At 34.9% G+C, this 14,216-nt stretch overlaps 1 protein-coding gene across 2 annotated transcripts in view; it reads left to right on the forward strand.

Moving 5' to 3' along the window:
• Positions 1–14,216, forward strand: part of PGR (progesterone receptor) — a 100,874-nt gene that overhangs the window by 79,934 nt on the left and 6,724 nt on the right. For both annotated transcript variants that reach the window (XM_032641400.1, XM_032641401.1), the window contains exons 5-6: positions 2,154–2,298; positions 3,783–3,913. In XM_032641400.1, the coding sequence (XP_032497291.1) occupies positions 2,154–2,298; positions 3,783–3,913 (276 nt within the window). The remainder of the gene's footprint in view (positions 1–2,153; positions 2,299–3,782; positions 3,914–14,216) is intronic.

A 14,216-nucleotide genomic window follows, 5' to 3' on the forward strand; every position in this document is an offset into this window, starting at 1 on the left:
AGCCTAACCATATGTTAATCTTTGTTTTACTATTTTTTGCTTCAAAGTCCAGGTAGTAGGTGTTCCACAGATCAAACCTAGATCACAAGCCCAGGGGAAGAGGCCTTAGCCAACTTCCTTGATGGGAAAGTGGGGGACTTGCGCTCACTAAACTACAATCAATGGGAAACTCTATTTGCATAGAGGAAAAAAGGGAGGGAGAGAAGGAGGCAGGGGAGAAAGTGAAACACTGAAAAGTCACCCTCCCCCCAAAAAGGGGCAAATATCTGCTATGGTGCCACTATTTATGAATATGTGCTAGGGTTGTTTTTGGTTCGTTTGAGACTAAGAATTTCTAGGAAGGGAATAGCAGTCTTCCTACTATTCGCATGAAGTCGGGACTATCTAGAACGTATGGAGAGAAGATAGATAGGCTTTTCTGCTACCTGCCTTGAGATAGTTAACTGAATCAGGAAATAAATTTATTTTGCCCTTGAGATCTAAGGAATTAAGTTTTGCTTTGGTTTTACTTTTGAAATAGGCCATTTGTAAGTGGACTTCAGTGAGAGTTTTTGAAGGAATAGACACTATTTAAAAAGCTGTACAGAAAGTGGTTGAGGTTCCTACCAATACACTTGTTTTTCTTTATACCTTTAATGAAATATTTCATTCACTTTTATTGTTTCAGGTACACATAATTTAAATTTTATATCTTTTGCTCCAATAACTCCTCATACCTCTAATTCATATGTATGTGGATATTCCATCAGTCCCTCAAACAGGTCCAAAACTTACTATTTTTTCTCTAACCTGTTTCTCCTCCTTTATTTTGTCTCAGTAATGCTGTTATCATCACCCACCATTCAAGTAAAAAAACTGAAAGATCTATTTGACTCCCTCTTTCTCCTACCTATGTACTATCACTTGCCAGATTTCTTTGATTTTACTCTTTAAACATTTCTCTGACGCACTCTATCTTCTCTACTCCTACCTGTTGACTTATTTCAGGCTTTTATCATCTCTCACCTGGACTTTGGCCATAGCTCCCAATTTCTCTCCCTAACCTCAGACCCTTTCCCTCGAATCCATCCTCCACATGGCTACCAATGAGCTGTGCATAATATAAATCAGGCTATATCACTCCCATTGCTCCTTAATAGGAATACAAGACTATCAACGATCTGACCCCAGCCCATGCCTCCAAGCACCCCTTTACTCCTCCCTCCTTTAAGCCCATCAGTGCTGAGCTGGTCATCTTCCCCCAAGAGGGCAAAAAGAGAATTAGAAAGAGATGGAGAGAAAACTTTGACTGTGTAAGTGAAGATACACTTGCCTTTTCCCTGCCATCCTTCCTCTGCCACCAACACCAGAGAAAGGTCTAAAAGAGGGAGGTTGTGAAGGTGTGAAAGACCAGAGCATTCACACCACACACACACACACACACACACACACACACCCATACCCACAGACTCTAAACCTCTTAAGCCATATGGGAGTTTAAAATGAGCCTGGATTAAGTTTCAGAAAGCAAAAGTGACCAGAAAACTATGGAATCTACCCAAAATTTAATTAAGGATTGTTAAAGAAAAACTAGATGTAGCATAATTGAGAGCAGTGGTTTTACAAAATAAAACCAATTTATGTTTAAATCCCAAAGAATTAAGATTCCTCAACCAACTGACTCTAATCTGTTCAGGCATTATTTCTGTTTGGGGGCAATTTTCCTGATCTTCCTTTTGCCTGGTAGTCCCGCTTACCTTCTCTATCGCAATACTTATGTGCTTATCTCTCCTGTTGAGTTGCAAGCTTGTTTTAAGGGCAACGTTTGTGTCTTACTCATCTTCATAACCACAACATTTTACCACAGTGCCTGGCACACAATTGGCTCTCAATAAATGAGTGTTGCGTGAATGAATGATAGATGTTTGATTTAATTAGTGAATTCCCAGAAATGCTAAATCACAGTGACTAATTTTAATAAATTCCAGAGTCTCTTCTTCTTTTTAGTGTTTCGGACTCTATTATTATTTCCTGCTTTTTTGTGTAAATATATTGAGATTGAAAACATTATATTACATTACCCTACTTACATCTATTTTCAAATTTTTATTTATTTTTAAGGTTTTTGACAAAGTGATTTTTGTGATCATTTTATATGTAAATTTATTTTGTAGGTTTTCGAAACTTACATATTGATGACCAGATAACTCTCATCCAGTATTCTTGGATGAGCTTAATGGTATTTGGACTAGGATGGAGATCTTATAAGCATGTCAGTGGACAGATGCTGTATTTTGCACCTGATCTAATACTAAATGAGTAAGTAGTAACTTGATATTTGTTGTTATTGTTATCAAAAGTATATACGTAGGATAATCTTGAAAATTACATTTCAACAGATGATCATACCATCTAGTGTCCTAAATAATAGAATTTTCCTGAAAGGTTTCTTAGAACTACCTCAGGATATAGCTTTAAATGACAACATTAATAAAATTGTATTATTTTATCAGTGATTTGACATTTGGAGCTTTTTTCTTTTACTTCAATAGTTGTCACAAATCAAAATTTTTTAAACTTCAAAAATGTATCAAGAAATATACTTAAAGACAAAAGTAAATATTTAGTTTATCCAATTAAAATTTTTGCATTGGTAGTAATGAAGATAATGAATTAAATGAGGAATATTTTTGCATGAAAGTATTGACTTACCTTCAAAAAGTAAAAATATTATCTCTCTTCCTAGAGGAAAACTTAGACTGGTAATTTATTTAAAACATTGAAAAATAAATATTGAATTCAATTTGCTTCATTATATTGGAATTACTGTAATTAACTTTCTACATGTAACCTTAAACTGAGTAAGAGTCTTTTCATGAAAATATTTATACTGTCCTAATGGTGCATACTGACTCAGAATTATATAACATGATAATTTATATTTGGATAAGTCTTTACAGATTACAGGTAACTTTCATATATTTTATTCCATTTTTTCCTACAATCCCTTGAAGTTGGTAAGGAATCAGCACCCTTTATTTCACAGTCCAGGAAACTGAAGCAGAGGAGATTGCATAATTTGCCAAAGAATCTTAGCTCTTCTGAGTCAAAATCTAGTTTTTTTTTTCCGCTATTCCTGTTCACTTTTTGACTAGCACAAATATTACAAAACAGTACAGAGTTGAGAAAATGCCTTAAGTAAATTTCCTCAACATTCAGAATTTGTGTTTGTCTTGTCAATTATTTAATGCTTGTTAATGTTGTCTTTTCTATATCACCATACATTTCCTCTAGAATAGTTCACAGTGTAACTATTTTATACTGGATACTCTAAACTGAGTGCACTGAACTATTCTATACTATTCAATTTCTGTGAATTGAATTCACTCTCCCATTGGATTGCACACAAAATTTTATTTGTGTTTTTCACAGGAAAAAAATCAGTAAATAAAGTATTTCCTGAGTGTTCCTCAGCACCACAACTTTTTCTTTCAACTCCCACAACTTTGCTCTCCTTTCTTGGTTTAGGTTTTTAAAATGTGATAATAAAAGTGAGAAACAGCATTAATCTTAGTTAATGTGTATTTAATATAATTTTCTAACTTCAAAAATCCAGTATTGTGACTAAATTTAGAAGACATTTAAAATTCCAAATATTGAGTTTGTTTATAAAAAGTCATTTTCAATAAGTCAGGTAATTACTAAATCTCATAATCTCTGATACATTACATAAACTGGCTAAGCTACTCTGTGTTTTTTTCTTTTCCTGTTGCTTTTTCTTTTTGTGTTGTGTGTGGTGCAAGACAGCGGATGAAGGAATCATCATTCTATTCATTATGCCTTACCATGTGGCAGATCCCACAGGAGTTTGTGAAGCTTCAAGTTAGCCAAGAAGAGTTCCTCTGTATGAAAGTATTGCTACTTCTTAATACAAGTGAGTGAGCATAAGTAACTTAATACAAGATATTTACTTTCTTAATTTTTAATTCATTCGGAAAGTTTCAAACAACAATATGATCATATGATTACACATGAGCTATGAATCTTAGATAGTAACTGCAAAAGAGAAACATCCATAGACTATAATAACATTACTTCATATTTCTCAGGTTTTACCTATCACCTAATGTTAAAATAGCCCATCAATTAAGCCAGTTTCTATCCTTTTTAGGTAAAACATAATTAATTGACTTTTTCATATCCATCCAATTAGATATTATAAACTAATTAATATTGCATAAACACAAACTATGCTTCCCTATATCCCCACCTCACAGAGGATTTACTCTATAAAACCCACAATTTTATTTGTAACTATTCTCTTTATGTCAGGATAGGCTAACAGTTATAACACATAACTGCAAAGATCAGTAGCATAATACAATAGCAGTTTATTTATTACTCACAGTCAGTCCAGTGGGTTGGCAAGAAAACCCAGGCTCCTTACATCCAGGGGCTCTACCCTTTTCATCACCTTGGAGTCCTCCATTGGATCTGACTAGAAGATGAGCACTGCATAAGAAAAGGTTTACAGATGAGACCTTGAACTGTCTGCCACCCACATTCTATGGCTCACCTTAACTGCAGGAGAGGCTGGAAAATGCACCCTAGTTGCATACCCTGAAGAAAAAGGAAATATTGTACTATAGAACAGCATTGGTAACCAGGAAGGATGGGTAGATATCCATTGATTCTTTAATACACAAAGAATACATGCACCTCTGCTCAGTGGATCTCCAAGGGTCTGGGAGGGAAATTTTTTTTAAATTGCTTCTAACTTTTACCCTTTTCTGTGCCATTTCCATGCACAGGTAGACTCAGCCTTTGAATGTCTGAACTGGCCCTTCCTTCACGCATAGTGATTTGAAAGGAAACCACAGAAAGCTAAGGCCTTAGGTAGAAAGTGAGCCAATAGTTTCTCATCAATGATTGTGCAGAGACTTCCTTCTAATGGCATAAATCTCGAATGGTGGGGCTGGGGAGCATATCAAGAGGAAAAGCAGAAAAACTGAACCCTTAAGAAGAAAGTTTACCTCATGAAATCTATGCACAGATACAGATTAATACAGGATCTAAGGATCCATAACCTTATCCCCCACCCTTGGAAACCCTATCTGGAGCATAGACCTGCAAGCCTAATTTGATGAAAAGCATAAAAGGGGTTAAGGAATTGATATGGGACTGGCCAAGAGAGTCAACTGGAATAAATGTAATAATACAGCAGTTAATGCCTGTCATTCTTTTCTTGACAGTAATGAATCCAATAGCAGATATATCATAGATAGTCCTTGATCTCCCAAATTAGTTGATATCATTAACATAATTCTGTAATTATGGCTAGGCTACATTATGCTGGGAACCAAACAACCCCAAATCTCAGTAGCTTATCAAAAAAAAAATTAAGTATTTATTCTTCTTACTATATTTCCAATGCAGATCAACAGGGAGGCTCATTGTCATCACTCAGGTGTTCCAGGCAAATGGAGGCTACATCTTGACGCATGCTTCCATAATCACTAGAGCAGTGGTAAGGAAAGGAGTGGTAAGGGAAGGAAGGGAGATACATATGACTTCCACTCACATACCATAGAAGGCAAGGTTTTGGCCACTTGCAACTCAAGAAAAGGGAAAATCATATATTTAGTGAATAATACTATACATAATATATATATGTTATTATATATAATTGTGTAATAAAATTTGCACAAATTTTAATGAGATATTTTTAGGAGAGACTTGCAAAGTTATTGAAAATTCATCCTTAAGTCTTAAAAAAATAGATAAGCATTACAAAAATCTGGGGGCAGAGAGAGAATTAGAAAGCTAAAATAATAGAGTGTGGAAGAGAAATACATACACTGAATTAGTCAAGTCAGACTAGTATATACTAGAACTTAATTGCTGCAGTGGAAACATCACAGATCTTTGAGCATGGAACAAATAAATATTGTTGAGAAAAGTAGCTTTATATTTGTGGGAAACTTAGTTTGGATATTTAGCTCAAATTGTACCCTAAAATAAATGGCACATATAAGCACCTTAATTGTTAAAAATTAGCTAAAAGGAATATAAATGATTTAGAAATCTCAAATAAGGAATACCTTTTAAAAAATAAATGCAATAGGAAAGTTGGCAAAGAAAAAGTTCAATGATTTGATAAGAATTTAAACCTCCCATTTGCCATTAAAAGTTAAAATAGATATCCAGGAAAATATGGCAGTTTGAACACACACTTTTACCATCGTTCCTAATAAAACTACATAAAAATATTAGTCAAGGGATTTTTTAAAGAAATAAAATAAAAGGGAAAGAAAATGAAAGAAAAATCAATAGCAATAAAATTCTGCAAGCCAGCAAGTAGAACTAATTTAGCATACCTGAGAAGGTGGATTCGAAGCCTGAAGTAAGAAAAGTCAAAAAGCACCTTGATTTGCATCACTGAACCTCTAACATGTTTTGCAATTAGTGACAACAATGATGTTGTTTTTTGAAATGAGAATGCAAGTAGAATTTAAAACACCAAATTCTGTTGAAAATTTGTTTCCAAATATCATCCAACCATGCAATTGCTCTTCTGCAACTAAGGCAGAGATTGTAGGTTTATTCCCTGAAGTGGATATAACAGAAGGCAGCTGGATTGGTGAACTGCAGGCACTGATGAGGGTGAAGGGTTCGATAGTGTAAACAAATTAAGTACATACAAAATGTTGAGACACTATCCTCCAAACCCACCTATCTTCTGGAACACCGTCATCCAAGTTTATATTCTCCAGATAGGAAAATGAAAGATTCTTCTCTAAAGAATTTGTTTAGCTGGAAAGAAAACAATAAGCAATAGTCAATAAGCACTACCCATTCAAACAGAACTATCAATCAGCTTTTACATTTTCCATTCTTGAATATAAATAAACAACCAAGGCATCTGGGGAAGGCGTTTGATATCAAAAACAAAGACAAAATTAAAAAAAAAAAAAACTTGGAGGAAACAGAAACCATGTAGGGAGATGAAAACTTCAAAATAATTTAAAAGCCATCCTTCTTTAGAAAGATAAAAGAGCATATTCCAACCATAAAACAATGACTGGATACATGAAAAAGGAATAACACAAAGAAAGAAAAGAGCTCTTGGAAATTAAAAAAAAATATATATATATATATATTTTTTTTTTTTTTGCGTTATGTGGGCCTCTCACCGTTGTGGCCTCTGCCGCTGCGGAGCACAGGCTCTGGATGTGCAGGCTCAGCGGCCATGGCTCACAGGCCTAGCCGCTCCACAGCATTTGGGATCCTCCTGGACTGGGGCACGAACGTGTGTCCCCTGCATCGGCAGGCGGACTCCCAACCACTGCACCACCAGGAGCCCATATATATATATTGATATTTAATTTAAAAGTGAGTACTGCCATTGGCTGACAGAGTTGAAAAACCTCTCAAAAGTTGAGCAAAAAAACAACAACAAAAAAAAGAAAAATCACAGTTCAGAAGGCAGCCCAACACCCAAATCTAGAAAGAGAATAGCAAAACATTAGAAAAAGAAATAAAGATGTAAACATTAAGGGAATAGTCAGTCTTTTCAGCAAATGGTATATGGAAAATTTCATTCAAAAAAAATTAATTTGTACCCTTACCTTACACTATATACAAAAATTAACTTGTCATTTTGGAGAGAGGTGGCCAAGATAATGGAGTAGAATACCGTGAACTCACCTCCTCCCCACAGACACACCAAAATTACAGCTATTTTCAGAGAACCTATCTATGAGAACAACCTGAAGACTATCAGAAAAGATTTTCCATAACAAAAGAGATAAATAAGGAAGCCTAAATAATGAAGCACAACGACTCAGGTAGGAGAAGTGGAAACATAGTACAGTCAGGACCCACATCCCTGGGTCAGCAACCCACAAATAGAAGAATATCACAATTGTAGAGGTCCATTCCAAGAAGCAAGGGGTCTGAGTCCTATATCAGCCTCCCCAGCCCTGGGTCCTGCACCAAGAAGATGAACCCCCAGAATATCTAGCTTTGAAAACCAGCGGGGCTTACATTTGAGAGAGCTGGAAAGCTATAAGAAACAGAGGTGCTGCTTTTAAAGAGCATATGCAAAATCTCACATACTCCCAAGTCCTAGCATAATGTCAGTAGTCTGAAAGGAGCCTGGGTCGGACCCACTTGCTGATCTTGGAGAGCCCCCCAGGAAGGCAGAAGGCAACTGGGACTACCCCTAGGAGCAAAGATGCTGGTGGTAGACATTTTGGGGAGCTCATTCTACCATGATAACACAGGTGCTGGCAAACATCATTTTGGAATCCTCTCTGGATTAGCACAGGGGGCTTACCTTCCCTCCAGAAAGCAGGTACCAACCCCAAGCCACCCTGGGTTGCCCAGCTACACCCGGATCCAGCCCTGCCTGCCAGTGGGCCTGTAGCCACCACATGAGGCAGGCACTCACAGAGAAGCAGCCCTCCCTACCAGTGCACCCACAGTTGTCAGTCCCACCACAACAGAAGGGCACACACCATCCACATACTAGAGAATATAGCTCTGATGGCCAGAGGGGAACATACTGCTGGGTCCCTAGAACGTCTCATTCATAAGGCCAGTTCTCCAAGATTGGGAAATGTAACCAACCTACATAACACATAGAAACAACACAGAGAGTTGGGCAAAATGAGAATAAAGAGGAATATGTTCCAAACAGAAAAACAAAACAAAATCTCTGTAAAAGAACCAAATGTATTGGAGATAAGCAATCTACCCGCCCTCCCCCCGCCAAAAAAAAAAGAGTTCAAGGTAATGATTGTAAAGATGTTCATGAACACAGTGAGAATTCCAAAAAAGAGTTAAAAATACAATGAACCAATCAGAGCTGAAGAATACTATAACTGAATTTAAAAATACACTAGAAAGAAAGAATACATTAGATGATACAGAGGAATGGATCAGTGATCTGGAAGATGAAGTAGTGTATATCCTCCAAGCTGAACAGAAAAAGAAAAATTAACTTTAAAAATGAGGATAGTTTAAGAGACCTCTGGGGCAATATCAAGCATACTAACATTTGTATTACACAGTCCCAGAAAGAGAGAAGAGAGAGAAAGGGGTCAGACCTTAAGAAATAATAGCTGGAAAAATTCATTAACCTGAGGAAGGAAACAGACATCCAGATCAAGAAGCACAGAAAAAACTATAAATAAGAAGGACCCAAAGAGGTCCACACCAAGACACATTGATACTTAAAATGACAAAAATTAAAGATAAAGACAGAATCTTAAGAGCAGCAAGAAAAATAACCAGCTAGTTATGTACAAGGGAACTTCCTTAAGACCATCTGCTAACTTTTCAGCAGAAACTTTGCAAGCAAGAAGAGAGTGGCATGATACATTCAAAGTGATGAAAGGAAAAATCCTACAACCAAGAATACTCTACCTAGCAAGGATATCATTCAGATTTAAGGAAAGAAAAGAATTTCACAGACAAGCAAAAACTAGAAGAGTTCAGTACCACTAAACCAGTTTGACAAAAAATGTTAAAGAGACTCTGCTAAGCAGAAAGGAAAGGCCACAACTAGAAATATGAAACTATGAAAGGAAAATTCTTACCAGTAAAGACAGACATACAGTAAAGGTCGTAGATCACCACTTGTAAAGCTAGTAAACAGTTAAAAGACTAATAAATCATCTGTATACAGTAAGTAGTTAAGGGATACACACATTAAAAAGGTATAAAATACCACCTAAATACATGAAGCAAATAATAACAAACAAAAGGGAGAAATTGATGGTAATACAATAATACTAGGGGACTTTAACACCCCACTTACATCAATGTACAGAAAATCCAGACAGAAAGTCAATAGGAAACATGCACCTTAAATGAAACATTAGACTAGATGGACTTAATAGATATCTACAGAACATTCCATTAAAAAAACAGGAGAGTACACATACTTTTCAGGTCCACATGAAACATTGTCCAGGATAGATCGCATGCTAGGCCACAAAACAAGTCTCAATAAATTTAAGAAAAATGAAATCACATTAAATGTCTATTCTGAACACAATGGTATGAGACTAGAAATCATCTACAAGGAAAAAAACTGGAAAAAATTACAGGGAGTCTAAACAATATGCTTCTAAACAACCAATGGTCACTGAAGAAATTGCGAAAAAATAAAAACATACCTTGAGACAAATGAAAATGGAAAAAAAATTGTTCCGGAATCTATGGGACACAGCCAAAGCAGTTCCAAGAGGGAAATTTATAGCAATACAGGCCTACCTCAAGAAACAACAACAACAAAAAAAAACAAATGAACAATCTAATCTACACCTAAAGGAACTAGAAAAAGAAGAGCAAACAAAACCCAAACTTAGTAGAAGAAAGAAAGAAGATCAGAACAGAAATAAATGAAACAGAGATGAAAAACAGTAGAAAAGATCAATTAAGCTAAAAGCTGGTTCTTTAAAAAGATAAACAAAATTAATAAAGCTTTAGCCAGAATCACCAAGAAAAAAAGGAAGAGGGCCCATAAAAATAAAATCAGAATTGAAAAAGAAGTTACAACTGTCACCACAGAAATACAAAGATTGTAAGAGGTTAGTGCAATATGTACCAATTAGTACAAATATGCCAATAAAATGGACAACCTAGAAGAAATGGATACATTGCTAGAAATGTGCAATCTCTGGGATTGACATATGTACACTATTGATACTATGTGTAAAATAGATAACTAATGAGAACCTACTGTATAGCACAGGCAACTCTACTCAGTGCTCTGTGGTGACCTAAATGAGAAGGAAATCCAAAAAGTGGGGATATATGTATACCTGCAGCTGATTCACTTTGCTGTACAGTATAAACACACAATATTGTAAAGCAACTATACTCCAATAAAAAAATAAAGATAAATTTTAAAAAACCTAAAAACAAAAAAGAAATGTACAGTCTCTAAGAGTGAATTAGGAAGAAATAGAAAATATGGACAGAATGATTACCGTTAATGAAATTGAATCAATAATCCAAAAACTCCCAACAAACAAAAGTTGAGGACCAGATGGCTTCACAGGCAAATTTTACCCGTATCATTCTCGAGTATTAAAAAAAATAAATAGGCCAGCATTCTATGAGGCCAGCATCACCCTGATACCAAAACCAAAGATACCACAAAAAAAGAAAATTGCAGGCCAATGATGAACATAGATGCAAAAAACTCTCAGCAAAATATTAGCAAACTGAATTCAATAATACATTAAAAGGATAATGCACCATGATGAGGTGGGATTTATCCCAGGGATGCAAGGAAGCTTCAGTATCTGCAAATCAATCAATATAATGAAGCAAATTAACAAATTGAAGAATAAAATCCATATGATCATCTCAATAGATGCAGAAAAAGCTTCTGACAAAATTCAATATCCATTTATGATAAAAACTCTTAACAAAATGGGTGTGGCGGGAACAGATCTCAACATAATAAAGGCCATATATGACAAACTCTCAGCCAATGTCATACTCAGTGGTGAAATCTGAAAGCATTTTCTCTGAGATCAGGAACAAGACAAAGATGCCCACTTCATCACTTTATTCAACATAGTATTGGAAGTTCTAGCCACAGTGTCAGAAAAGAAAAAGCAATAAATACCATCCATATTGAAAAAGAAGAAGTAAAACTGCCGCTGTTTGCAGATGACATGATACTATATGTAGAAAATCCTAAAGATGCTACCAAAAACTATTTAAACTAATAAATGATTTCAGTAAAGTTGTAGGAGAGAAAATTAATATACAGAAATATGTTGCACGTCCATACACTTATAATAAATTATCAGAAGGATAAATTAATAAACAATTCCATTTATAATTGCATCAAAAAGAATAAAATACCTAGGAATAAATCTAACCAAAGAGATAAAAGACGAGTAATCGAAAAACTGCAAGACATTGGTGAAAGAAATTGAAAATGACACAAACAAATGGAAAGATAGACCATGCTCATGGATTGGAAGAATTAATGTTGTTAAGATGATCATACTGCCCAAGGCTATCTATAGATTCAATGCAAACCCTATCAAAATACTACAGGCATTTTCCACAGAACTAGAAAAAATAATTGTAAAATTTGTATGGAAACACATAAGACCCTGAATAGCCAAAGCAATCTTGAAAGAGAAGAATGAAGCTAGAGCTATCAAGAGCCCTGATTTCAAACTATACTACAAAGCTACAGTAATCAAAACTATGGTACTGGCACAAAAACAGACACATAGATCAATGAAACACAATTGAGATCCTAGAAATAAACCCATACTTGTAAAATCAACTAATCTAAGACAAAGGAGGAAAGAATATACAATGAAGATACAGCCTCTTTAATAAATGGTGTTGAGAAAAGTGGACAGCTACATGCAAAAGAATTAAACTGGACTACTTTCTCACACCATGTACAAAAGTAAATTCCAAATGGCTTAAAGACTTAAATGTAAGAACTGACACCATAAAATTCCTACAGTATGTTTTATTGCCTATGTTTGGCAGTATGCTCTTTGACATTGGTCTTAGTAATATTCTTTGGATCTATCTCCTCAGGCAAGGCCAACAAAGGCAAAAGTAAACAAATGGGACTACATCAAACTAAAGAGCTTTGCAAGGTGAAGGAAACTTTCAGCAAAATGAAAAAGTATCTTACTGAATGGGAGAAGATATTTGCAAATTCTATATTTGATAAGGAGTTAGTATCCAAAATGTACAAAGAACTCATACAACTCAATATCAAAAAACAAACAACCTGATTTAAAAATGGGCAGAGGACCTGAAGAGACATTTTTCCAAAGAAGATATTCAGATGGCCAACAGATACATGAAAAGATGCTCAATGTCCCTAATCATCAAGGAAATACAAGTCAAAACCACAATGAGATACTACTTCACACCTGTCAGAATGGCTTATCATTAAAAAAGCAACAAATAACAAATGTTGGCGAGAATGTGGAGAACAGGGAACCCTTGTGCACCATTGGTAGGATTTTAAGTTGGTACAGCCACTATGATAAATAGTATGTAAGTTCTTCAAAAAATTAAAAATAGAACTGTCATATGGTCCAGCAATTTCACTTCTGGGTATATACCTGAAGAAAACAAAAACACTAATTTGAAAAGATATATGCATACCACTGTTCATTGCAGCACTATTTATAATAGCTAAGATATGGAAGCAATCTAAGTGTCCATATATATATGTCCATAATTATAAATATATATATATATATATAGGGCAATATATAATGGAATATTACTCGGCCATAAAGAAGAAATCTTGCCATTTGCAGCGACATGGATGGATCTAGAGGGTATTGTGCTAAGTGAAATAATTCAGAGAAAGACAAATATTATGTGATCTCACTTACATGTGGAATCTAAAAAACAAAACAAACAAAACAAAATGAAAACAGACTCATAGATACTGAGAACAAATAGGTGGTTGCCAGAGGGGAGGGAATAGGGAGCAAAATAGGTGAAGGGGATTAAGAGGTACAAACATCCAATTACAAAATAAATAAGCCAGGGCGTGTAATATACAGCATAAGCAATATTGCCAGTAATATAATAACTTTGTAAGTAATAACTTTGTATGGGGACAGATGTTTTCTATACTGATGGTGGTGATCATTTCATAATGTATGCAAATGTCAAATCATTATGTAGTACACCTGAAATTAACATATTGTACATCAACTATATTTCCACAAAAATTTTAATTAACTTGAAATAAATCAAAGAACTAAATCTAAGAGCTAAAACTATGAAACCCTTGGAAGAAAACATAGAGGGAAAGTTTTGTGACATTGGATTTTGCAGTGATTTCTTGGATATAACACCCAAAACACAGGCAACAAAAGAAAAAGATAAATAGACTTTATCAAAATTTAGAACCTCTGTTTATCAAAGGACACAACACAAAGAAAAGGCAATCCATTGAATTGGTGAAAATATTGAAAATCATATATCTGCTAAGGTAAAAGTATTAATATCCAGATGACATAAAGAACCTCTACAATTCAACAATAAAAAAATAAACCAATTTAAAAATAAATAAAGGTCTTGATAGACATTTCTCAAAAGAAGGTTTACAAACAGCCATTAAAATGCTCAGCATCACTAGTCATTAGAGAAACACAAATAAAAAACACAATTAGATACCACTTCACACCCATCAATATGGTTACTTACTCTCA

This window comes from Phocoena sinus, chromosome 8, assembly GCF_008692025.1.
Source record: "Phocoena sinus isolate mPhoSin1 chromosome 8, mPhoSin1.pri, whole genome shotgun sequence".
Taxonomy (NCBI): Eukaryota; Metazoa; Chordata; class Mammalia; order Artiodactyla; family Phocoenidae; genus Phocoena; species Phocoena sinus.